Raw genomic sequence first — 24,993 nt, 5'->3', positions numbered from 1 at the left:
TGAGCATCCTTTTCATTAACAGCTCTGCGGGTGGAACCCCTGTGAGCGAGTGTGGTCGGGATCTATAGGCCAACAGGAGGCGTGATAAGCGGGTTTGTAGGGAACCTCCTTGGAATCTGAGCATCTCCTGTTTGATTATCTGCACTGCTCGTTCTGCCTGGCCGTTTGAGGTCGGCTTGAACGGTGCCGTTCTAACATGGTTAATTCCATTGCCTGCCATGAAGTCCTGGAATTCAGTGCTTGTGAAGCACAGGCCATTGTCGCTGACCAAGATGTCCAGTAGACCGTGGGCGGCGAACATTGCCCGTAGACTTTCTATCGTGGAAGAGGATGTGCTTGAATTTAAAATGTCACACTCGATCCATTTGGAGTAGGCGTCTACTACAACCAAAAACATTTTCCCCATGAAAGGACCTGCGTAGTCCACATGGATGCGGGCCATGGCCAGGGGCTAAGGGGGGCTTCCCTGGGCGCATGGCCCAGCTGGGCACACGTGTTGCACCTGCGAACACAAAGTTCCAGATCTGCGTCTATCCCTGGCCACCAAACGTGTGACCTGGCAATTGCCTTCATCATGACAATGCCCGGGTGCCCATTGTGGAGTTCTCTGATGAACACCTCTCTGCCCATCTGGGGCATGACTACGCGGTTTCCCCACAGTAGGCAATCGGCCTGAATCGAGAGTTCATCCTTGCACCTGTGAAATGGTTTAAATTTCTCAGGGCATGCCCTGTACGTGGCTGCCCAGTCCCCATTCAGGACACATTTCTTAGACAATAGCGGGTCTCTATTTGTCCAGACTTTAATCTGACGGGCTGTCACGGGTGAGCCTTCGCTTCCGAAAGCTTCAACAGCCATGACCATCTCAGCACCATGCTCGGTAGCCCCCTCAGTGGTGGCTAGTGGGAGCCTGCTGAGTGCATCGGCGCAGTTTTCGGTGCCCGGTCTGTGCCGAATAGTGTAGTCATAGGCGGCTAACGTGAGTGCCCATCTCTGTATGCGGGCCGATGCGTTTGCATTTATGGCCTTGTTGTCAGCCAAAAGGGACGTTAGGGGTTTGTGGTCTGTCTCCAGCTCAAATTTCCTGCCAAACAGGTACTGGTGCATTTTCTTTACCGCATATACACATGCGAGCGCCTCATTTTCTACCATCCCGTAGCCCCTTTCTGCCTGGGACAGACTCCTGGAGGCATAAGCTACCGGCTGTAACTGAGTCTTGGCATTGACATACTGCAACACACACCCGACACCATAGGACGACGCATCGCACGTTAACACAAGTTTCTTACATGGGTCATATAGCGCTAACAGATTGTTGGAACATACCAAATTGCGTGCTCTATTAAAAGCCCTTTCCTGGCTGTCCCCCCAGACCCATTTGCGACCTTTGCGTAGGAGCACGTGTAGCGGCTCTAGCAGCGTGCTCAATTTGGGAAGAAAGTTACCAAAATAGTTCAGGAGCCCCAGGAACGAACGCAGCTCCATCGTGTTACGGGGTCTGGGTGCTCTCTGGATCGCTTCCATCTTGGATGCAGTAGGGCTGATCCCGTCTGCTGCTACCCTCATCCCCAGGAATTCTACCTCTGGAGCTAGGAAGACGCACTTCGCCTTTTTCAGTCGCAGACCTACCCGGTCCAGTCTGTGTAGCACCTCCTCCAGGTTGTGGAGGTGTTATTCAGTATCGTAAGCCGTGATGAGGATGTCTTCCTGAAAAACCACCGTCCCTGGAATCGACTTGAGGAGGCTTTCCATATTTCGTTGGAAGATCACGGCGGCCGAGCGAATCCCGAACGGACATCTGTTGTACTCAAACAACCCCTTGTGTGTCGTGATGGTGGTCAGCTTCTTCGACTCACTCGCCAGCTCCTGGGTCATGTAAGCTGAGGTCAGGTCCAATTTTGAAAAAAGTTTGCCACCGGATAGCGTCGCAAAGAGGTCCTCCGCTCTCGGTAGCGGGTACTGGTCTTGGAGTGACACCCGATTGATGGTGGCCTTGTAATCGCCACATATCCTGACCGACCCATCCGCCTTGAGCACCGGCACAATCGGGCTCGCCCAGTCACTGAATTCGACTGGCGAGATGATGCCTTCCCTCAACAGGTGGTCCAATTCGCCTTCTATCTTTTCCCGCATCATGTACGGCACCACTCTGGCCTTGTGGTGTACTGGTCTGGCGTCCGGGTTTATGTGAATCACTATCTTGGCCCCCATGAAAGTGCCAATGCCGGGTTGAAATAATGAGTCAAATTTGTCCAGGACCTGTGAGCATGATACTCGCTCCACAGAGGAAATTGCATTGACATCGCCCCATTTCCAGTTCATGACAGCAAGCCAACTCCTCCCCAGTAGTGCGGGACCGTCCCCTGGGACAATCCAGAGTGGCAACCTGTTCTCCGAATCTTTGTGGGTCACGACTACCGTGGCGCTGCCTAGCACCGGAATGATCTGCTTTGTGTAAGTCCGTAGCTGTGCGTCAATCGGTGCTAATTTTGGCCTCCTGGCCTTGGATGCCCACAACTTTTCGAACTGTTTGATACCCATCAGGGACTGGCTGGCACCCGTGTCTAACTCCATTGATACTGGGATGCCATTGAGGAGCACTTTCATCATTATATGTGGCGTCCTGGTGTATGAACTGTATACGTGCCCCACATGAACTCGCTGAACTTCAGCTTCCAGCAATTTCCTCCAGTGTCCATTTCTGCAATTTCTGCAGGTATTTTACTCATCTCTGCAAACTCCGGCTAAATGTGTGCCTCCACGCCTCCAACATGAGTTGCGGTTTGAAACAAAAGGTCCCTTGCCAGTCCCTGACTGCCCCTGTTATTGTCCTTGAATGCGCCATTAACAGGTGTTGATGGCCCCATTACTGGCCGCATTGTCCCTTGCAATGGCGTGAATTGCCGTTCAGCTTGCCATTGTCTCTGTCGAACTCCCCCTCTGGGTTCGACTACATGTTGGGGCATGCCCGACTGCCCTTGTCTGCCTGGAGAACTGTGTGCTGCTTTAACAATGTTAAATCTCTGTCCCAACCATTCCTTAACACAGTACCTCTCGTCTGTTCTGCTAGTGGCCATGCTCGCGTGGTTTAAATCTCAGTTTCTTGTCGCCATTGATACGTCCTTACTACACAGTATAAATGCACACGAGGCCCATGCTTGAGAGAAGGTCAGTCTGTGACCGGTCCTTTATTCCTCAGCACTCAAGTGATGAAGGTGGGTGGAGCTTCCCCTTTTATACCTGAAGGTCCAGGTTAGGAGTGTCTCCCACCTAGTGGTCAGTGTTCTCACGGTGTACAACTCAGTTTATACATGGGTCACAATGCTGGTTGAATACATGACAGTTAGCGTCCTCGACCAGGCCAATATCCCCAGCATTGAAGCACTGACCACACTCGACCAGCTCTGTTGGGCAGGCCACATTGTTCGCATGCCCGACACGAGACTCCCAAACCAAGCGCTCTACTCGGAACTCCTTCACAGCAAGCGAGCCCCAGGTGGGCAGCGGAAACGTTTCAAGGACACCCTCAAAGCCTCCCTGATAAAATGCAACATCCCCACTGACACCTGGGAGTCCCTGGCCAAAGATCGCCCTAAGTGGAGAAAGAGCATCCAGGAGGGCGCTGAGCACCTCGAGTCTCATCGCCGAGAGCATGCAGGAATCAAGCGCAGGCAGCGGAAAGAGCGTGCGGCAAACCTGTCCCACCCTCCCCTTCCCTCAACGACTATCTGTCCCACCTGTGACAGGGACTGTGGTTCTCGTATTGGACTGTTCAGTCACCCAAGGACTCATTTTTAGAGTGGAAGCAAGTCTTCCTCGATTCCGAGGGACTGCCTATGATGATGACGATGATGATGATGTACCTCGGTAAGATCTAGGTCCTTCAGGAAAGGAGGAGAGAGAGTTAGAGGGGAAATCAGTGGATGTGGATGAAGTAGGAAGGATGAGGAACGACTGACATGCTGCCTCATCAGACCACTTACTGTTCGCTCCTATTGATGGAGTGCAGCAGTAATTGGAGCAGAGAGTCAGGGAGTGGAACCTGTAAAACTTCCACAAGGTCACTCTTTGTTAAATATGTATTAATACCACAACCCCTAACTCATTCAGATCACCAGTGAGGTGGTGGGGAGGGAGTCACTGCTTCAGGGAAACTGGAATGTTGATGGAGGGAAATGGCAGTAATACATTCCTGTTCTCAGGAATAGCCGGATGAATTTTGGATGCACGGTGGATGGAGTCTTTAGAATATTCTAGATTATAAATTTTATGTTCAATCCATCCCTTTAATACACCAACAATAAACATTTTTTCCTTCGACGATATTCAGTCACTTTAAACAGCAGCTGGGAGAACACAGTTGTTCAGATCACGTGGAATTGTAATGTGACATTTTCTATCAGGTTTGCCTTTAAATTATTTTCGATAAAGTGGGATTATCGAGATGACGTTTTCACCACTAAACATAAGAACAAAAGAATTAGGAACAGGAGTAGGCCATCTAGCCCCTCGAGCCTGCTCCGCCATTCAACAAGATCATGGCTGATCTGGCCGTGGACTCAGCTCCACTTACCCGCCCGCTCCCCATAACCCTTAATTCCCTTATTGGTTAAAAATGTATCTATCTGTGACTTGAGTACATTCAATGAGCTAGCCTCAGCTGCTTCCTTGGGCAGAGAATTCCACAGATTCACAACCCTCTGGGAGAAGAAATTCCTTCTCAACTTGGTTTTAAATTGGCTCCCCCGTATTTTGAGGCTGTGCCCCCTAGTTCTCGTCTCCCCGACCAGTGGAAACAACCTCTCTGCCTCCATCTTGTCTATCCCTTTCATGATTTTAAATGTTTCTATAAGATCACCCCTCATCCTTCTGAACTCCAACGAGTAAAGACCCAGTCTACTCAATCTATCATCATAAGGTAACCCCCTCATCTCCGGAATCAGCCTAGTGAATCGTCTCTGTACCCCCTCCAAAGCTAGTATATCCTTCCTTAAGTAAGGTGACCAAAACTGCACGCAGTACTCCAGGTGCGGCCTCACCAATACCCTGTACAGTTGCAGCAGGACCTCCCTGTTTTGTACCCCATCCCTCTCGCAATGAAGGCTAACATTCCATTCGCCTTCCTGATTACCTGCTGCACCTGCAAACTAACTTTTTGGGATTCATGCACAAGGACCTAAAAGAGTTTCAACCTAAAAGAGTTTTATGCACAAGGACCCCCAGGTCCCTCTGCATCTCAGCATGTTGTAATTTCTCCCCATTCAAATAATATTCCTTTTTCCTGTTTTTCTTCCCAAGGTGGATGACCTCACACTTTCCGACATTGTATTCCATCTGCCAAACCTTCGCCCATTCGCTTAACCTATACAAATCTCTTTGCAAGGTTCTAACTCTGTCAGGAGGATTGATCGAAGGGCATTGACAAGCTATTCAACTAGGAACATAGGAACATAGGAGCAGGAGGAGGCCATTGAGCCCCTCGATTCTGTTCTACCATTCAATGAGATCATGCCTGATCCGTGACATAACCCCATATACCCACACCTGGCCCATATCCCTTAATACCTTTGGTTAACAGAAAGCTATCAATCTCCCATTTAAAATTAACAATTAATCTAGCATCAATTACCATTTGCGGAAGAGAGTTCCAAACTTCTACAACCCTTTGTGTGTAGAAGTGTTTCCTAGTTTCACTCCTGAAAGGTCTGGCTCTAATTTTCAGACTCTGCCCCTAGTCCCAGACTCCCCAACCAGCGGCATTAGTTTCTCTCTATCTACCCTATCTGTTCCCCTTAATATCCTGAAAACTTCAATCAGATCATCTCTTAACCTTCTAAATTCTAGGAAATACAACCCTAATTTGTGTAATCTCTCTTCGTAACTTAACCCTCAAAGTCCAGTAACATTCTGGTAAACCTATGCTGCACTCCCTCCAATATATCCTCCCTATGGTGTGATACCCAGAACTGCTCACAGTGCTCCAGGTGTGGTCTAACCAGGGCTTTGTACAGCTGCAGCATAACTTCTACCCCCTTGTATTTTAGTCCGCTAGATATAAACACCAGCATTCCATCAGCCTTTTTGATTATTTTCTATACCTGTTCCATGACATTTAATGATTCCATCTGATATACGGCACAGAAACAGGCCAGTTGGCCCAACCAATCCATGCCGGCGTTTATGCTCCACCTGAGCCTCCTCCCGTCTTTCCTCATCTAAATCTATCGGCGTAACCCTCTATTCCCTTCTCCCCTTATATGCTTGTCCAGCCTCCCCTTAAATGCATCGATACTATTCGCCTCAACCACTCCCTGTGGCAGCGAGTTCCACATTCTCACCACTCTCTGGGTAAAGAAGTTTCTTCTGAACTCCCTATTGAACTATAGGTGACTATCTTATATTAATGGCCTCTAGTTATGCTCTTCCCCACAAGTGGAAACATTCTCTCTGTATCCATTCTATCAAAACCTTTCATCATTTTAAAGATCTCTATTATCAAGAGAAAAGAGATCCAGCCTGGTCATCCTTTCCTGATATGTAACCCTCGCATTTCTGTATCATCCTTGTAAATCTTCTCTGCACCCTCGCCATTGCCTCTATCCTTTTTAGAATATGGCGGCCAGAACTGTACGCAGTGCTGTAAGTGTGGTCTAACCAAGGTTAGATACAGGTTTAGCATAACTTCCCTACATTTTTAGGGCCCTGTGTCGCAAAGTTTAGCGATTTGTGTATTTGTACTCCGAGATCCCTTTGTTCCTCGACCCCACCTAGACTCTCACGGTCCCTGTTCTTCCCACCAAAATGTAATACCTCACATTTATCTGTGTTGAAATTCATTTGCCAATTATATGCCCATTCTGCAAGTTTATTAATGTCCCCTGTAATTTGTTGCACTCCTCCTCAGTATTGACTATCTCCCAATCTGGTGTCATCTGCAAATTTAGAAATTGTGTTTTTGATTTCAAAGTCTAAATCGTTAATATAAATGGTGACCAACAGCGGTCCCAGCACTGATCCTTGTGGAACACCACTACCCACCTTCTGCCACTGTGAATAGTTACCCTTTACCCCTACTCTCTGCTTTCTGTCTTGAAGCCAGCTAGCGATCCATTCTGCTACTTGTCCCCTGACTCTGCATTCTCTGACCTTGTTCATCAGTCTGTTATTTTGAGGATGTAACTGGTAGAGTGGACAAGGGCGAACAAGTGGATGTGGTGTATTTGGACTTTCAAAAGGCTTTTGACAAGGTCCCACACAAGAGATTGGTTTGCAAAATCAAAGCACATGGTATTGGGGGTAATGTATTGACGTGGATAGAGAACTGGTTGGCAGACAGGAAGCAGAGAGTGAGAATAAACGGGTCCTTTTCAGAATGGCAGGCAGTGACTAATGGGATATCGCAAGGTTCAGTGCTGGGACCCCAGCTATTTACAACATATATTAATGATTTGGACGAAGGAATTGAGTGTAATATCTCCAAGTTTGCAGATGACACTAAGCTGGATGGCAGTGTGAGCTGTGAGGAGGATGCTAAGATGCTGCAGGGTGACTTGTACAGGTTAGGTGAGTGGGCAAATGCATGGCAGATGCAGTATAATGTGGATAAGTGTGAGGTTATCCACTTTGGTGGCAAAAACAGGAAGGCAAATTAATATCTGAATGGTGACAGATTAGTAAAAGGGGAGGTGCAACAAGACCTGGTATGTTAGTCACTGAAAGCAGGCATACAGCAGGCAGTAAAGAAAGCAAATTGCATGGTGGCCTTCATAGCAAGAGGATTTGAGTATAGGAGCAGGGAGGTCTTGCTGCAGTTGCACAGGGCCTTGGTGAGACCACACCTTGAGTATTTTGTGCAGTTTTAGTCTCCTAATCTGAGGAAGGACATTCTTGCTGTTGAGAGAGTGCAGTGAAGATTCACCAGACTGATTCCCGGGATGGCAGATCTGACATTTGAAGAAAGACTAGATCGACTAGGCTTATATTCACTGGAATTTGGAAGAATGAGAGGGGATCTCATAGAAGCATATAAAATTCTGACGGGATTGGACAGGTTAGATGCAGGAAGAATGTTCACGATGTTGGGGAAGTCCAGAACCAGGGGTCACAGACTAAGGATAAGGGGTAAGCCATATAGGACCAAGATGACGAGAAACTTTTTCACCCAGAGAATTGTGAACCTATGGAATTCTTTACCACAGAAAGTTGTTGAGTCCAGTTCATTGGATATATTCAAAAGGGAGTTAGATGTGGCCCTTACGGCTAAAGTGATCAGAGGGTATGGAGAGAAGACAGGAGTGGGGTACTGAAGTTGCATGATCAACCATGATCAATATTGAATGGTGGTACAGACTTGAAGGGCCGAATGGCCTGCTCCTGCACCTACTTGCTATGTTTTCTATGTTTTTTATGGTGTACTTTATCGAAGGCCTTTTTGAAAATCTAGATACATTACATCTACTGCATTACCCTTGTCTACTCTCTCTGTTACCTCTTCAACAATTCAATGAGGTTGGTCAAGCAAGACTTACCCTGTTGAAATCAATGCTGACTATTTATTATATTTTTGTTTTTTAGATGTTCTTCTATTTTCTCCTTTAGTAGGGATTCCATTATTTTTCCTACCACCGATGTTAAGCTGACTGGTCTATAATCCTCTGGACATGTTCTATCCCCCTTCTTAAATATAGGTATTACATTAGATATCCACCAGTCCTCTGGCACTACACCGTTTTCTATAGAATTGTTAAATATGTGTAGTATGGCCTCTGCTATCTCTTCCCTAGATTCTTTTAAAATGTGTGTATGCAATCCATCCGGACCAGGGGTTTTATCCTCTTTGAGTTTGATCAGTTTCTTTAATATATCCCCTTTTTTATTTTAAATGCACTTATCTCATGACTAATCTCATCTTCCAATGTAATGATCTGTTTTTAAGCTGTCACTGCTGGTATTTGTATTCCTATTGTTTTATTTGCAAGTTCTGCTGACATCATCTGGGGAACAACATTTGAAGAACTGGATGATGTCTTGAGTCCACAGGGTGTTGAACCACCCCATCCACCCCACCTCACCCCCTCCCTCACATACACCCTCCCAAACGCACCGGTGCACTCACCCCACCTCCACCCCCATCATTTTCTGTACCTGCTCATGACATTTTAATGATCTGTGTAGCTGAACCCCCAAGTCTCTTTGGACCTCCACTGTTTTTAGCTTTTCACCATTTAGCAAGTACCCTGTTCTATCCTTTTTAGGTCCTAGGTGGTTGGCCTCACACTTGCCTGGATTAAAATCCATTTGCCACATTTGCCAATTCACCTAATCTGTCAATATCCCTGTGTAATTTTATGCTTTTATATACACTCTACAATGCCGCCTATCTTTATGTCATTGGCAAATTTGGTTATGCCATCAAAGAAGTTGTGAATAAATACTGTGAATAGTTGAGGCCCCTGAGGGACCCCACTAGTCACCTCCTGCCAATTTGAGAACCTGCTCATTATCCCTACTGCCCATCTCCTGCTGCTCAGCCAATTTCCGAACCAGGTCAATAATTTACCCTCAATTCCGTCGGCTTCTACCCTACTTAATAGTCTCTTATGAGGGCTTTATCAAATGCTTTCTGGAAGTCCATATAAATAACATCCATAGACATTCCCCTGTCCACTACTTTAGTCACCTCTTCAAAAAATTCAATCAGGTTTGTCAGGCGTGACCTGCCTTTCACAAATACATGCTGGCTCTCTCTGGTCAGCTGTAAGTTTTCAAGATGTTCAGTCACTCTATCCTAAATTATAGACTCTAGTAATTTCCCAACAACAGATGTTAGGCTAACTGGTCTATAATTCCCTGGTGCCCCTCTCTCACCATTCTTAAATAGTAGAGTGACATGCACACTTTTCCAATCTAAAGGGACAGTTCCTGAATCGAGAGAACTTTGGAAGGTTATAGTTCGGGCATTAGCAATGTATCCACCTCCTGAGAAACCATCTGCTCCTGGGATCTGTCACTCTTTAGTTCCATTATTTTCTTCATTACTGTTATTTTACTTACGTTAATTTTATTGAGTCTCCATTCCTAATTTAGTTTCCTTGGGATTCCTGGCATGCTATCCTCTTCCTCTACTGTAAATACTGACGCAAAGTAATTGTTCAACATGTCCGCTATTCCCTTATCATTGACGATATCACCACTTTCAGTTTTTAAGGGGCCAACACTGCTCCCAACTACCCTCTTTTTCCCAATATAATTGTAAAAATTCTTTGTTTTAATATTGATATAATTTTCTAGTTTCTTTTTATTTCCCTGTTTGTAGCTTTTGCTGTCTGTTTTGTGACCCTTTACTGTTCTTTGCATCTTTCCCATTTGCCAGGATCGCTGCTATTTTTGTACGCTTTCTCTTATAGTTTTATGCTGTCCCTTACCTCTTTAGTCGTCCATGGCTGGGTTATTTTGGCAAGTAGAGCTCTTGCCCCTCGGGGGTATAAACTGGTTCTGAATCACCTTGAATTGTTTTTTTGAACATCTCCCAGTGATCTTCCGTCATTTTACCCATGAACAGATTTTACCACTTTACTGTGGACAGTCTGTGTCTCATCCATTTGAAGTCGGCCTTGCCAAAAACCGTTGGAAACATCACAAGGCAAGCCCAAAACTGTCCTCACCTGACATTGGCAAGTCCACTTGGTGATGAATGATCGGGGGGCCTTGGTTGGTGTTTTCCCTCTTTAGCCCATGGGTGCTGGGGTTAGTGGTAATGCCATTACCACGACCTCTTCTCCTGGCTGAGCTTGGAGATTGGATTTGGGACCTTCTGGCTTGTGTATCTAAGTTCTTTGTTGGATACCGGGAGGACAGACGCACCAACGTTAGCGTCCTTGACCAGGCCAACATCCCCAGCATCGAAGCACTGACCACACTTGACCAGCTCCGCTGGGCGGGCCACATTGTCCGCATGCCAGTCACGAGACTCCCAAAGCAAGCGCTCTACTCGGAACTCCTTCACGGCAAACGAGCCAAAGGTGGGCAGAGGAAACGTTACAGGGACACCCTCATTGGATAAAATGCAACATCCCCACTGACACCTGAGAGTCCCTGGCCAAAGACCACCCTAAGTGGAGGAAGTGCATCCGGGAGGGCGCTGAGCACCTCGAGTCTCATCGCCGAGAGCATGCAGAAACCAAGCGCAGGCAGCGGAAGGAGCGTGCAGCAAACCAGTCCCACCCACCCCTTCCCTCAACGACTGTCTGTCCCACCTGTGACAGGGACTGTGGTTCTCGTTTTGGACTGTTCAGCCACCTAAGGACTCATTTTTAGAGTGGTAGCAAGTCTTCCTCGATTCCGAGGGACTGCCTATGATGATGATGATGATGATGATGATGGATGCGGTAGTTGCTCAGAGGTGAGACGTTTGGGACTCTCTTTCGAAGTACTTTCATGAAAGAGAGTTTGGAAAATCTTTTATTTTGCTTTGTTAAAAATGCACAAATTAAATCAGAACAATTCATTGGCTCACTGTGTAATAACAAAAACATAAGGTTTTATAACACTCCCTTCCCAAAATAGGTTTGCCAAACAGGTTATTTACATGACGTTACCTTGAAGGTGGGTCAGACAGATCAGGGGTTGAATTTGGGACGATATAAATTTAAAGGAGTGGGTATTACTTCTCAGCATATGATAATTTCCTGGGGACAGCATACTCCAATCTGGAAATAAACATAGGAACTGAGTATTTTTTTATAAATATCTGTAATCTCCCTGTAATGTACGCACTGTGAGTATGATTACAGGTTTGTAGAGCTGTTGATGGACGGAATTCCTCATCGGCGCCAAGCCCCGAAACTTCCTCGGGAGCCGGCGCCTCACAACTTGAGCCTCCTCGGGGAAATCCTCTCCGTGCCTTTCAGTTCTGTGAGGAGGGGTTTCCTGTACGGGCTGCTCTTGCACACTCTCCATTTTGCCATCCTCGTCTGCCGTCCGGACACGCCATGGCGCACCATCTTGCCGTCCAGAGGAGGCGGGAGTCCTCAATGGAGTGCACTCTACACGGGAGTCCTCCCCTTATTTATTGGGGACTTGGCCTGGAGGGTGTTGCACGGAACAGTCCCGTGCAATAAATTTTAAAGTCGATTCACGGGCTCCTAGCCCGCCTGCAATTTCTGCGGTCTGGAGGAGTCCGTGTTCCATGCGTATGCCGAGCGTGTGAGATTGCAAGCCCCTCTTCCAATATTTGAAGGGGCTGCTCCTCAAATTCTGGCTGCACTTCAGTCCCACACTCCTGACCTTTGGGCACCCTGTGCGGAGGGGAGCGGGCAGGTCGGAGGGCCTCCTCGTAGGACTGCTCCTGGGCATGACCAAGGTGGCCATCAGCCGGTCCAGGCAGCGGGCGGTCGAGGGGGTCGTTCAGCCTGACTGCCTGCCTCTCTTCCGCGATTACTTCCGAGCCAGAGTGTCCCTGGAGATGGAGCACGCGGTGTCCACTGGTACGCTCGCGGCCTTCCGCGAGAGGTGGGCACCAGAGGGACTGGAGTGTATTGTCACCCACGGCAACCAAATTTTAATTTGAACCACGTCTAAAGTTTAATTTGTTTAAGTTTGTCGGTTTTAGTGTCCACCCCCCTTTTATCCAGGGGGTACTGGTATAATTTGTGTTTTTAGTGCCCCCCAAAAAAAAACAAAGGGGCACTTGTTTGAAAGTATTTGGAGTATGCCCCCCCACCCCTTTAACCAATGGGCACTTGTTTATTGTCGACACAAAATAGTTGTGGAGCTGTTGAGTTGGGAGTGGCTTAGCCAGTCACGTGATGTTCACAAGACTCAATAAAACCCCAGCCAGTTGGGTTCGGGGGATCCACGATGAGGCAGGTGGTTGTGAGCCTGGTGCATGAACTGGTAATGTGTAGTGTAATTGTTAAACCTTTTGCTAATAAACCAACTAGTGCTTAATAGCAATGTGTTGCTATGAATTCTTAAGAAAAGTACTCATGAAGCAAATACATTAAACTCCCCATCTCTCCTGAAGATACTAATTCAGCTGGTGTATAGTTAAATAGGCACCAACAGAATCCAGTTCTTCCTCCGATTGTCAATTCTTCATGTTTAAGCTTGCAGAGTGATTGTTGGAAGGCAGTTTGACTGTGAATAATTTCACAGACAGGACTGATACAACATCCACCTGTGAACCTTCCAGTAGGAGGCACTAAGTAACGAACATTAGCAGAAACTCAGGCTATTTTTACCTTGCCTGGCCCAAAGGTGTTAAGTCCAATTATAACACCCTTACTACCATTCTTCCTCAGTTCAGCTAAATCAGCTTGAAACAAGTATTGAACCTGTTACTTCCTGGTCTCTATAGCTCAGTGACACAGCTTTTATCCACTGTACTCAGAGGTCAACACAGGGAACTGTCTGCATACTACAGGCCATATTGTCCGCATGCCGGCCACGAGACTCCCAAAGCAAGCGCTCTACTCTGAACTCCTTCACGGCAAACAAGCCAAAGGTGGGCAGTGGAAACGTGACAAGGACACCCTCAAAGCCTCCCTGATAAAGTGCAACATCCCCACCGACACCCGGGAGTCCCTGGCCAAAGACCGTCCTAAGTGGAGGAAGTGCATCCGGGAGGGCGCTGAGCACCTCGAGTCTCGTCGCCGAGAGCATGCAGAAACCAAGCGCAGGCAGCGGAAAGAGCGTGCGGCAAACCTGTCCCACCCACCCTTTCCCTCAACGACTATCTGTCCCACCTGTGACAGGGACTGTGGTTCTCGTATTAGACTGTTCAGTCCCTAAGGACTCATTTTTAGAGTGGAAGCAAGTCTTCCTCGATTCTGAGGGACTGCCTATGACTGACACACTAACTTTAATGCAGTAAATGTCAGTGAAAATTAATTCCTTTACTAATAAATGCTTATCTTAATGCACTGTCAAATCCTTCTTTGCATCTCCATAAAACAGCAGATATTAGATATTAACATTACTCTCCATTAAGAACCGAAGCTATAAAACATGATTTAATGACAACTGTTTGTGTTCCAACACCAGTAATTTGGGTGTATAGCATTTACTTTATACTTTGCTTATTTGAGCAGTTTTTGTGATGTGCTCTCATTGTCCCACCATTCGAGTAAATTGATTGTATTTGTGACAGACACCATTATATCAACCTCCAAACGTAGCAAATCTGGCCTTCACATAAGATAGCAGCTTACTATTTCCAGAAAGTTCCGTTGAGGAAAATAAAAAGTTTTTAAATGCTGCATTTTAGTAGCTTATTTGCTAAGATTCTTTGGGCACAAACTAAATAAACAAAATGTAACGGCTTCTCTTAGAATCCATCAGCTCATCTTAGAAGTTTTCTGCCAGAAGTTTGCATTGAACCAACAATGGGAGAATGTACTACAGGTATCGGAATGATTGCCTCTGATAGCCTCCAGTCTCTCTAATTGATCTGATAAGAAACATAGAAACATAGAAAATAGGTGCAGGAGTAGGCCATTCGGCCCTTCGGCCCTGCACCACCATTCAATAAGATCATGGCTGATCATTCACCTCAGTACCCCATTCCTGCTTTCTCTCCATATCCTCTGATCCCTTTAGCCATAAGGGCCACATCTAACTCCCTTTTGAATATAATCTAACGAACTGGACTCAACAACTTTCTGTGGTAGAGAATTCCACAGGTTCACAATTCTCTGAGTGAAGAAGTTTCTCCTCATCTCGGTCCTAAATGGCTTACCCCTTATCCTTAGACTGTGACCCCTGGTTCTGGACTTCCTCAACATCGGGAACATTCTTCCTGCATCTAACCTGTCCAATTCCGTCAGAATTTTATATGTTTCCATGAGATCCCCTCTCATTCTTCTAAATTCTCTGTCCACGTCAGTACATTACCCCCAATACCATGTGCTTTGACTTTGCACACTAATCTCTTGTGTGGGACCTTGTCAAAAGCCTTTTGAAAGTCCAAATACACCACATCCACTGGTTTGCCCTTATCCACTCGACAAATTACATCCTCATAAAAATTCTAGAAGATTCGTCAAGCATGATTTCCCTTTCATAAATCCATGCTGACTTGGACCGATCCTGTCACTGCTTTCTAAATGTGCTGCTATTTCATCTTTAATAATTGTTTCCAACATTTCCCCACTACTGATGTCAGGCTAACTGGTCTATAATTCCCTGTTTTCTCTCTCCCTCCTTTTTTAAAAAGTGGGGTTACATTAGCTACCCTCCAGTCCATAGGAACTGATTGGTTGATATTGACAAATTCTTCTCTGAATGTAGATGGTGATTTTTGCTTGCGAATCCTTAAAATGCTAGCCTATGACAGGTCATTTTCCAACTGTGCACTTTTGCGGGGGAGGAGGTGCTTTGCCTGCTGGGAGCATATATCAGAAATTCAGGCACAAGCGCACCAATATTGTCAATATGCAGTCCCAGCAGGCCGGCTTTATGCCAAGATTACAGTCAGAAAATCACCCCCATGATTTGAAATGCCGACTGTCAGTTTAAAATGCTGATGGTGGTAGTTAAGTTACCTCAGATCGCCAGTCTGATTTTGAGTGGATGCAAAGTGGGTTTGTAGAAAGTTCATTTTCTGAAGCCTGCACTACATTACATTAGTTGATAAAACACGCAAATATTTCATTTCTTTTGTAAATACTCGTAACTTTTAAATATATATATTTTTAAATTAATTTGTAAGTGCCAATGTTGCAGCTGTAAAGTTCTCCTTCACCTTGCAGGGGAGTGTGAAGAACAGATGATTAACTCCGGTAACAGTCAAGCAGAGCAAGAATGGTGGGCAATGGGAGTGTGCCCACTCAATAGCAACCCCATAGTCTTTACAAGGGTATTGCACGTGGTGGGCAAACAGTGAGGCTGCCCTGAAGCCTGTGTTATTTAAAGAGTTATCACCATGACAAAAAACTTTCTTGGTAAGTCTCCCTTTGGCAATGATACAATCTGTGTCACTTGTGTGCAACATAACCGCAGTGAATATCTAAGGACAGGCATGGTGTCTCATTACACGTTAGGTGTATTTGAAGACTTTCCATTTCAGATGCTCCCAAGTCCGATAGGACCTTTTCATAAACAATTTTTTTGTGAATAGATTATTTAAAAAAGCATTGGACTGGTTATCATGTCAAAGGTGTCTGTTAAAATTGCTCATTGGTTTATAATCATTTTTAAACTCGATAGTAGTGCAGCGACTTTAAGGCCAATTCTTTAGGGTCAATGGCGGTCTGCTGTAAAGCTAAGGCAACAATTGATACAATTTAAAAACACCATATCCCCTGATGGCTTTGTTTGCCTGCTGTGGTATTACGCCAGTCGTAAGGTCACTGGTTGGACTTACATGTCTGTGGAGTCTTCCTTACTGATGTACTCCTCCAGAATACTCGTATCAATGTTGGATGTATCGAGAGCTCCATTGATTTCGTGTCCTTAAAACGGAAAGAGACATTGATGTTACCAAAAAAAATGATGAGATAATCCATTAGAGAGGCAGGGTGGCCTCTTCCTGACCATTAACATTGTCCAGTTCAGGACCAAAGCTTGTGTTATTTTTTTATTTGGGTAATTTCTTCCTGGGCCCAGCTATAACTGCTGGAGACATTTTCATATTATCTAAACTTTAGTAATACCCACCCTCCTGTATGGCTCAGAGATATGGACCATGTCCAGCAGACACCTCAAGTCGCTGGAGAAATACCACCAACGATGTCTCTGCAAGATCCTACAAATCCCCTGGGAGGACAGATGCACCAACGTTAGCGTCCTCGACCAGGCCAACATCCCCAGCATTGAAGCACTGACCACATTTGATCAGCTCCGCTGGGCTGACCACATTGTTGGCATGCCAGACACGAGACTCCCAAAGCAAGCGCTCTACTCGGAACTCCTTCACGGCAAAGAAGCCAAAGGTAGGCAGAGGAAACGTTACAAGGACACCCGCAAAGCCTCCCTGATAAAGTGCAACATCCCCACCGACACCTGGGAGTCCCTGGCCAAAGACCGCCCTAAGTGGAGGAAGTGCATCCGGGAGGACGCTGAGCACCTCGAGTCTCACCGCCGAGAGCATGCAGAGATCAAGCGCAGGCAGCGGAAGGAGCGTGCGGCAAACCTGTCCCACCCACCCTTTCCCTCAACGACTATCTGTCCCACCTGTGACAGGGACTGTGGTTCTCGTATCGGACTGTTCAGCCACCTAAGGACTCATTTTTAGAGTGGAAGCAAGTCTTCCTCGATTCCGAGGGACTGCCTGTGATGATGATGATCTAAACTGGTGTCCATGGGGAAGAGGCCAAACTTATTTTGTTTAAGTTACGAAAGAATGAGAATTTAATCTACTTAGTCTGGGCTGGATTTGAGCCTACGTTCTCGAAGTAGAAGGATGATGATTTTAAGAATAAAGAATTTTTAAATTAAGAATGAAGGAAGTCCATTCAGCACATCAAGCTTTGCACACACCAGCCATTTCATCTCATAAGGAAAGGTTCTCGAACATCTACATTCCCCTCAAAGTAAGTTCAATCTCTCTAACACTACACCCATCATCATTTATCAGCGATTGGTTTCCCTCTTTAGCACTATGTTTCCGTGTTTCCAGGAACTCGGGAATCACCACCATTTGATCACCTATTCTCTGTCCTACTCACTAACCTTCAAAACTAATAAACATTCAAAAAGCTAAAACTGCCTCAAATTGACTGACAACTTAAAAGACCCTGAATATCGGCCAATCACGTGTGAAAACAAGTCGTTACACCAAAAGTGCAGTGGGACACTGGCTTGTTGCGAACTAAACTGTAGTTTTAGCTAATACTCAATCACTTGCATGAGAGGCACATAAACTGAAGTACATAAAATTATGTTTTGCAGCAGTTTTTTTAAAGATGATGCAAATGCTCCTGATACAAGGTATATTTTCCAGAGGGGTCACACTGCAACATTTGTTTTAAATGTTGACACATTTTTGTTGTATTTTGGACCCCACTGTATTCTGTCCTTCGTGCCAAAAATAGTTTATCTTGCATAAATTGCAGATATTTTAAATGTGAAAATAAAAGTTGTTCAGACTTTATACAACCTTACAGGGTCCAATTCCAGATACTTTGTATTTAACTCACATTTAACCATATGTATTTTATGTGGACAGTTAACATTGAAAAATTAGCATGGATTTAAATTCCCCACGCTACTCTTGGTTCAATCTAAAAGCGTCATTAAAGTGGTGTGAAAAAGATAAATAGCAGGAGATTTAATCAAAATATAGTTCTCTGCTGATACCATCATCATCATCGGCAGTCCCTCGAACGAGGATGACTTGCTTCCACGCCAAAATGGGATGAGTTCACAGGTGTTTCAATGAAGGACCTAATATTCCGGATCCCGAACTACATCCTGAAGGGTGGAAGATGCCTGTGCGTGGATTTTTTTAACGTGGGGTGACCGTTGCACACCAGCCACCACACGGGCTTGACAGAGCGAGGTCTTGGTCCAGTGGCAAGGGTTAACCAAGACGACTGGAGACCTGCTCTGCTGCACGGACCTAGTGCGCACACATATCGCAGTGTGGGCTGGCCCGTGCTGCCCCTGGGCCCTCGCCTCTTCTGGGCCCCGAACTCACGCCTCTCCTGGGCCCCGATCACACCCCTCTACAGACTCTTGCCGCTCCTTCGCCCCTCCTGCTGTGCCTGCCCGCAGCGCAATCAGCGACCTGGCTCCGCAGCCGTCGCCCTCCTGCAGCAGCACGCGCTGCTCCCTGCAGTGGTATACCATCGCACGCTGCTCCCTCCAAGGGCCCCGGCCTGCCGATGGTCTTACAGGCTGGGACTGCGCCGATTTCCGGGCCGGGCAGCTGTGGGTCCCATTGTAGGCAACAAACAACAGAAAAAAACAAACAAACTCAGGTTTTAATAATAATATAACTAAATGGTACATGTAGAAGATTAATGTTATTCCAGGTGCATCATTGCAGTAATGTATAAAAGAATAGAACAAGCTTTTATTTAGCTTGAATTTGACTATTTTTGCCGATACCATGCCACTACTGGGAATGGTGTTGGCCAAGACAACTTGAGAAATCTCTGAACAGGACAGGTTAGCATGTGACAAGAGTGGTATAGCATGGAAAGTATCAGAGAATCTGCTACAATACAGGAATCCAAGAATGGAATGGTGACTGGTATAATGGGCATGCCCACTGGATGCAGACCAGCAAAGGGAATAATATTTACACAAATTAAATGACGGATCCACACACACACAGTAAATTAATGACACCACTGGAGAGCCAGCGTCACATCTCCCCCACAAGTTGCACCAGGCTCTCCTTGGCACCCTGTCTGTTTATTCCGGCAGACTGCATTATTCCTTCCATAAAACATACACTGCTCACGATGGCAATCCCAGCAATTGCAGAAACCCTGCGAACAGGCTCAGCCGATCCTGTAACACAGAGCAGGAGCAAACTGCAGTGAAATAATAACCCATTAGCTCACTAACCACTCCTGCCATGCACAAAGTGTTGCAATGTTTCGTTATTTTCTGAAAAACTTCTCTCTCTTTCCGCCCACAACCCCGCCAATAAGACTTGCACTTTGCCTGGTTTTAAAAAATGCAAGATCTCTCATCACTGACAGGGTATAGGGCCTGTGTCTTTAACAGGTATATTTTGACGGATCTGTGGTGAATGGGCCCTTTAAATGTCAGCTGAGTGACTGCCAATTTCTGATACTTAGATACATGCAACCCAGTAGCTCATATACAGACAGACTGAGCCATTGTGGCTTATGGGAAGATCTCAGGAATTTAAATTTGTGACCATTTTTACCATCAAATGTTGACAAGCGGGCACTGGGTCCGAAGCACATGTACATGATTGTTAATTTGTTTTAAAATTCCTTTCAAACCACAGTAGTTTTCCATTAACCCTGGAAATGGCACATTGCTTTTAGATAGGAACAACCCTTCAGTGATGCTTAAAGCACCAATTGTTTTCTAACTACCCTCTCAGAGGCACTTTGTCCACCCCCCCAGTCCTCTGCTTTTGGAGGTAGGCTTAACCCGCTTTATACATTGAGGCTACAGGCTCCCCCAGTTCATGGAGTCTTCCTCTCTCTCTCCGACAGTGTAAATACTTCCTCAATCAATGATCACACTCTCTCCCTATCCCCACTTCCCCCTCCTCCAATTTCATCAGGGCACTCTTTACCCTAGTTCTTGGAGGCAGCCCCCACCTGCCATCCCGCCCCCATTCACAAAGATAATTTTCCCCATCTAGCTCACAATAGCATTCTCCCGTTCTTGATTTTAGTAACATTTTTAAAAGCTACATAAATGTTTATTGGTATAAATAATGCAGGGTCAGTCCACAACAATACAAGTGCAGTATGAATGTTGCTTCATCCCCTTGCTATCCTGGCCTAATGCTTGCTATTCTGCCAATACAACAACAGCACACCGTGGCTGCAGTGTGTACCATCTACAAGATGCACTGCAGCAACTCACCAAGGCTTCTTCGGCAGCACCTCCCAAACCCACGACCTCTACCACCTAGAAGGACAAGGGCAGCAGGCGCCTGGGAACATCATCACCTCCACGTTCCCCTCCGAGTCACACGCCATCCTGACTTGGAAATATATCGGACGTTCTTTCATCATCACTGGGTCAAAATCCTGGAACTCCCTCCCTAACAGTACTGCGGGAGCACCTTCACCACACGGACTGCAGCGGTTCAAGAAGGCGGCTCACCACCACCTTCTCGAGGGGCAATTAGCGATGGGCAATAAATGCCGGCCTTGCCAGCGACGCTCACATTCTGGAACACTGCAGTAATAATGTCAAAATGACGGAGAATCTTTGAGAAAGCCTTGCTTCAGAAACATGTCACAAATAAAAGTAATTTTAAATTCCGGATTCCCGTGAGGATGCGTTCTGGTTACATGGTGCCTCTGCACTCTCTGTATACAACAACAACTTGCATTTATATAGCGCCTTTAATGTAGGAAAACAGCCCAAGGCATTTCACAGGAATGTAATCAGACACCGAGCCATAGGAGGTTTTAGGACAAGGGTTTGAGGGGGCTCGACAAGGTGGATGCAGAGAGGATGTTTCCACTGATGGGGGAGACTAGAACTAGGGGGCATAATCTTAGAATAAGGGGTCGCCCATTTAAAACTGAGATGAGGAGGAATTTCTTCTCAGAGGGTTGTAAATCTGTGGAATTCGCTGCCTCAGAGAGCTGTGAAAGCTGGGATATTGAATAAATTTAAGACGGAGATAGACAGTTTCTTAAACGATAAGGGGATAAGGGGTTATGGGGAACGGGCGGGGAAATGGACCTGAGTCCATGATCAGATCAGCCATGATCGAATTAAATGGCAGAGCAGGCTCGAGGGGCCATATGGCCTATTCCTGCTCCTATTTCTTATGTTCTTATGTTTTTATGTAGGTGACTTTCTCTTGAGGAATGGCTGTTTGAGTGAGGTAATGAAGGGAAGACAACGTCCATGGAACTGTACACTGCAGGAGTCTGTACCCTCAGCAGTGAAGGGTTGGAGGAGTTTTTTTCTCTCTCCCATTCTCCCCTTTTTCCCCAAAGGTGCTAAATCTTTGCGAGGGTACAGCTCCTGAGGCTTTGGTCAATCTTGAGTACTTTGGCAGTGGTCAATATTCAGGGTTGAGCGATGGTGGCGAGAGCTTGACCCAGCTACTGAATGGATAAACTCACCAAACCACTGGAGGAACTGGAAAGATTTTAAAAATAGAATACAAAAAGATGATCCTTTCTAAAGATCTGCTAAGGCTTCAAGTGAGCAAAATATTGTCCTGACATAAAAATTCCAGATTATTGATAGTTTCTGCTCCACTTATCACTGTGTATATTTATAGATATCGCTATGGGTAATCAGTTATTTAATCTCACAAATCAGGTGACACAATGTCATAGAGCACAGGTGATTTATGAAGGTCACCTGCTAAAAGTTATATTATAGCCGCAGTTTCTTCTCTATCTGCTGTTGCAATAGATAATGTAGTCTGAATAAAGTACAACTACCGCCAATAAATGTTGAAATGGGGTTATTGAGCAGGTGATACACTGGATGTTGGAGTGTGAAGGTGGATGTAATGTATTTGCTTTATGGGTTCTTTGCTTAAGAATTCATAGCTAAATATTGCTATTAAGAACTCGTTGCTTTATTAACAAAGGTTTAACAATCACACTACACATTACCAGTTCATCCACCAACCTCATAGCTGCATACTTCATTGTGGATGACCTAGACCCAACTGGCTGGGGTTTTATTGAGTCTTGTGACCACCACGTGACTGGCTAAGCCACTCGCGGTGCAACAGCTCTGCAATTATTTTTGTAAAACAGTAAATAAAGGGGCACTAAAGCCGCCAAATTAAACAAATTAAACTTTTAACATTAGTGGATCAAATTAAAATTTGGTTGCCAGGGGTGATGATGCATTCCAGTCCTTCCGGCGCCCACCTCTCGTGGACACCGTGTGCTCCATTTCCAGGGACACCCTGGCTCGGATGTAACCGCGGAAGAGAGGCAGGCAGTCAGGCTGAATTACCCCCTCGACCGCCCGCTTTCTGGACCGGTTGATGGCCCCCTTGGCCATGCACAGGAGCAGTCCTACAAGGAGGCCCTCCGACCTGCCCGCTCCCCTCCGCACAGGGAGCCCAAAGATCAGGAGTGTGGGGCTGAAATGCAACCAGAATTTGAGGAGCAGACCCCTCAAATATGCAACAGCCCTACAAACCTGTGAACATCATAACAGGTGCATACTTTGCAGCGGTTGAGGAGTTGTTTGGCCCCACTGCCTGCCTCTCTTCCGCAGCTACGTTCGCGCCCGGGTGTCCCTGGAGATGGAGTATGCGGTGTACACCGGAAGGCTCGAGGCCTTCCGCGAGAGGTGGGCACCAGAGGGACTGGAGTGCATCATCACACCCAGGAACAACATTTTAATTTGATTTATTAAGGCTCCTTGAATTGTTTCTTTGTTAATTTACAGGTTCGAGTGGTTTAACAAGGGGGCACGTGTGTTGAATTCAATTGGCAAATCGCCGGTATTTAAAAGAGTTATGAAGGAGTCACACATTACCGGATGACTTTTATAAATACTAGCAAATTTCTCATGGTGTTGCTCATGGTGAGTCTGAGGATATGCTTTTTTACAAGAATTAGCAATCTTGTTGTGCGAGGCCCCTTGGGGAAGAGTGACCATAATATGGTAGAATTCTTTATTAAGATGGAGAGTGACACAGTTAATTCAGAAACTAGGGTCCTGAACTTAAGGAAAGGTAACTTCGATGGTATGAGGCGTGAATTGGCTAGAATAGACAGGCAAACGATACTTAAAGGGTTGACGGTGGATAAGCAATGGCAAACATTTAAAGATCACATGGATGAACTTCAGCAATTGTACATCCCTGTCTGGAGTAAAAATAAAACGGGGAAGGTGGCTCAACCATGGCTAACAAGGGAAATTAAGGATAGTGTTAAAGCCAAGGAAGAGGCATATAATTTGGCTAGAAAAAGCAACAAACCTGAGGACTGGGAGAAATTTAGAATTCAACAGAGGAAGACTAAGGGTTTAATTAAGAGGGGGAAAATAGAGTACGAGAGGAAGTTTGCAGGGAACATAAAAACTGACTGCAAAAGCTTCTATAGATATGTGAAGAGAAAAAGATTAATGAAGACAAACGTAGGTCCCTTGCAGTCGGATTCAGGTGAATTTATAATGGGGAATAAAGAAATAGCAGACCAATTGAACAAATACTTCGGTTCTGTCGTCACAAAGGAGGACACAAATAACCTTCCGATTGTACTAGGGGACAGTAGGTCTAGTGAGAAGGAGGTACTGAAGGATATCCTTATTAGGTGGGAAATTGTGTTAGGGAAATTGATGGGATTAAAGGGCGATAAATCCCCGGGGCCTGATAGTCTGCATCCCAGAGTACTTAAGGAAGTGGCCCTAGAAATAATGGATGCATTGGTGATCATTTTCCAACAGTCTATCGACTCTGAATCAGTTTCTATGGACTGGAGGGTAGCTAATGTAACACCACTTTTTTAAAAAGGAGGGAGAGAGAAAACGGGTAATTATAGACCGGTTAGCCTGACACCAGTAGTGGGGAAAATGTTGGAATCAATCATTAAAGATGAAATAGCAGCGCATTTGGAAAGCAGTGACAGGATCGGACTAAGTCAGTATGGATTTATGAAAGGGAAATCATGCTTGACAAATCTTCTAGAATTTTTTGAGGATGTAACTAGCAGAGATGGACAAGGGAGAATGAGTGGATGTGGTATATTTGGACTTTCAAAAGGCTTTTGACAAGGTCCCACACAAGAGATTGGGGTGCAAAATCAAAGCGCATGGTATTGGGGGTAATGTACTGACGTGGATAGAAAACTGGTTGGCAGACAGGAAGCAGAGAGTCGGGATAAACGGGTCCTTTTCAGAATGGCAGACAGTGACTAGTGGAGTGCCGCAGGGCTCAGTGCTGGGACCCCAGCTCTTTACAATATACATTAACGATTTAGATGAAGGAATTGAGTGTAATATCTCCAAGTTTGCGGATGACACTAAACTGGGTGTTGGTGTGAGCTGTGAGGAGGATGCTAAGAGGCTGCAGGGTGACTTGGACAGGTTAGGTGAGTGGGCAAATGCATGGCAGATGCAGTATAATGTGGATAAATGTGAGGTTATCCATTTTGGGGGCAAAAACACGAAGGCAGAATATTATCTGGATGGCGGCAGATTAGGAAAAGGGGAGGTGCAACGAGACCTGGGTGTCATGGTTCATCAGTCATTGAAAGTGGGCATGCAGGTACAGCAGGCGGTGAAGAAGGCAAATGTTATGTTGGCCTTCATAGCTAGGGGATTTGAGTATAGGAGCAGGGAGGTCTTACTGCAGTTGTACAGGGCCTTAGTGAGGCCTCACCTGGAATATTGTGTTCA

At 45.8% G+C, this 24,993-nt stretch overlaps 1 protein-coding gene across 4 annotated transcripts in view; it reads right to left on the bottom strand.

Moving 5' to 3' along the window:
* Nucleotides 1–24,993, bottom strand: part of myrf (myelin regulatory factor) — a 371,110-nt gene that overhangs the window by 161,563 nt on the left and 184,554 nt on the right. For all 4 annotated transcript variants that reach the window (XM_070898666.1, XM_070898668.1, XM_070898667.1 and 1 more), the window contains exon 3: nt 16,364–16,451. In XM_070898666.1, the coding sequence (XP_070754767.1) occupies nt 16,364–16,451 (88 nt within the window). The remainder of the gene's footprint in view (nt 1–16,363; nt 16,452–24,993) is intronic.

The sequence above is a fragment of the Pristiophorus japonicus genome, chromosome 14 (genome assembly GCF_044704955.1).
Source record: "Pristiophorus japonicus isolate sPriJap1 chromosome 14, sPriJap1.hap1, whole genome shotgun sequence".
In the NCBI taxonomy this organism is placed as follows: domain Eukaryota; kingdom Metazoa; phylum Chordata; class Chondrichthyes; family Pristiophoridae; genus Pristiophorus; species Pristiophorus japonicus.
Note: the sequence above shows the minus strand (reverse complement) of the source record. Positions and strands in the feature narration are given on the sequence as shown.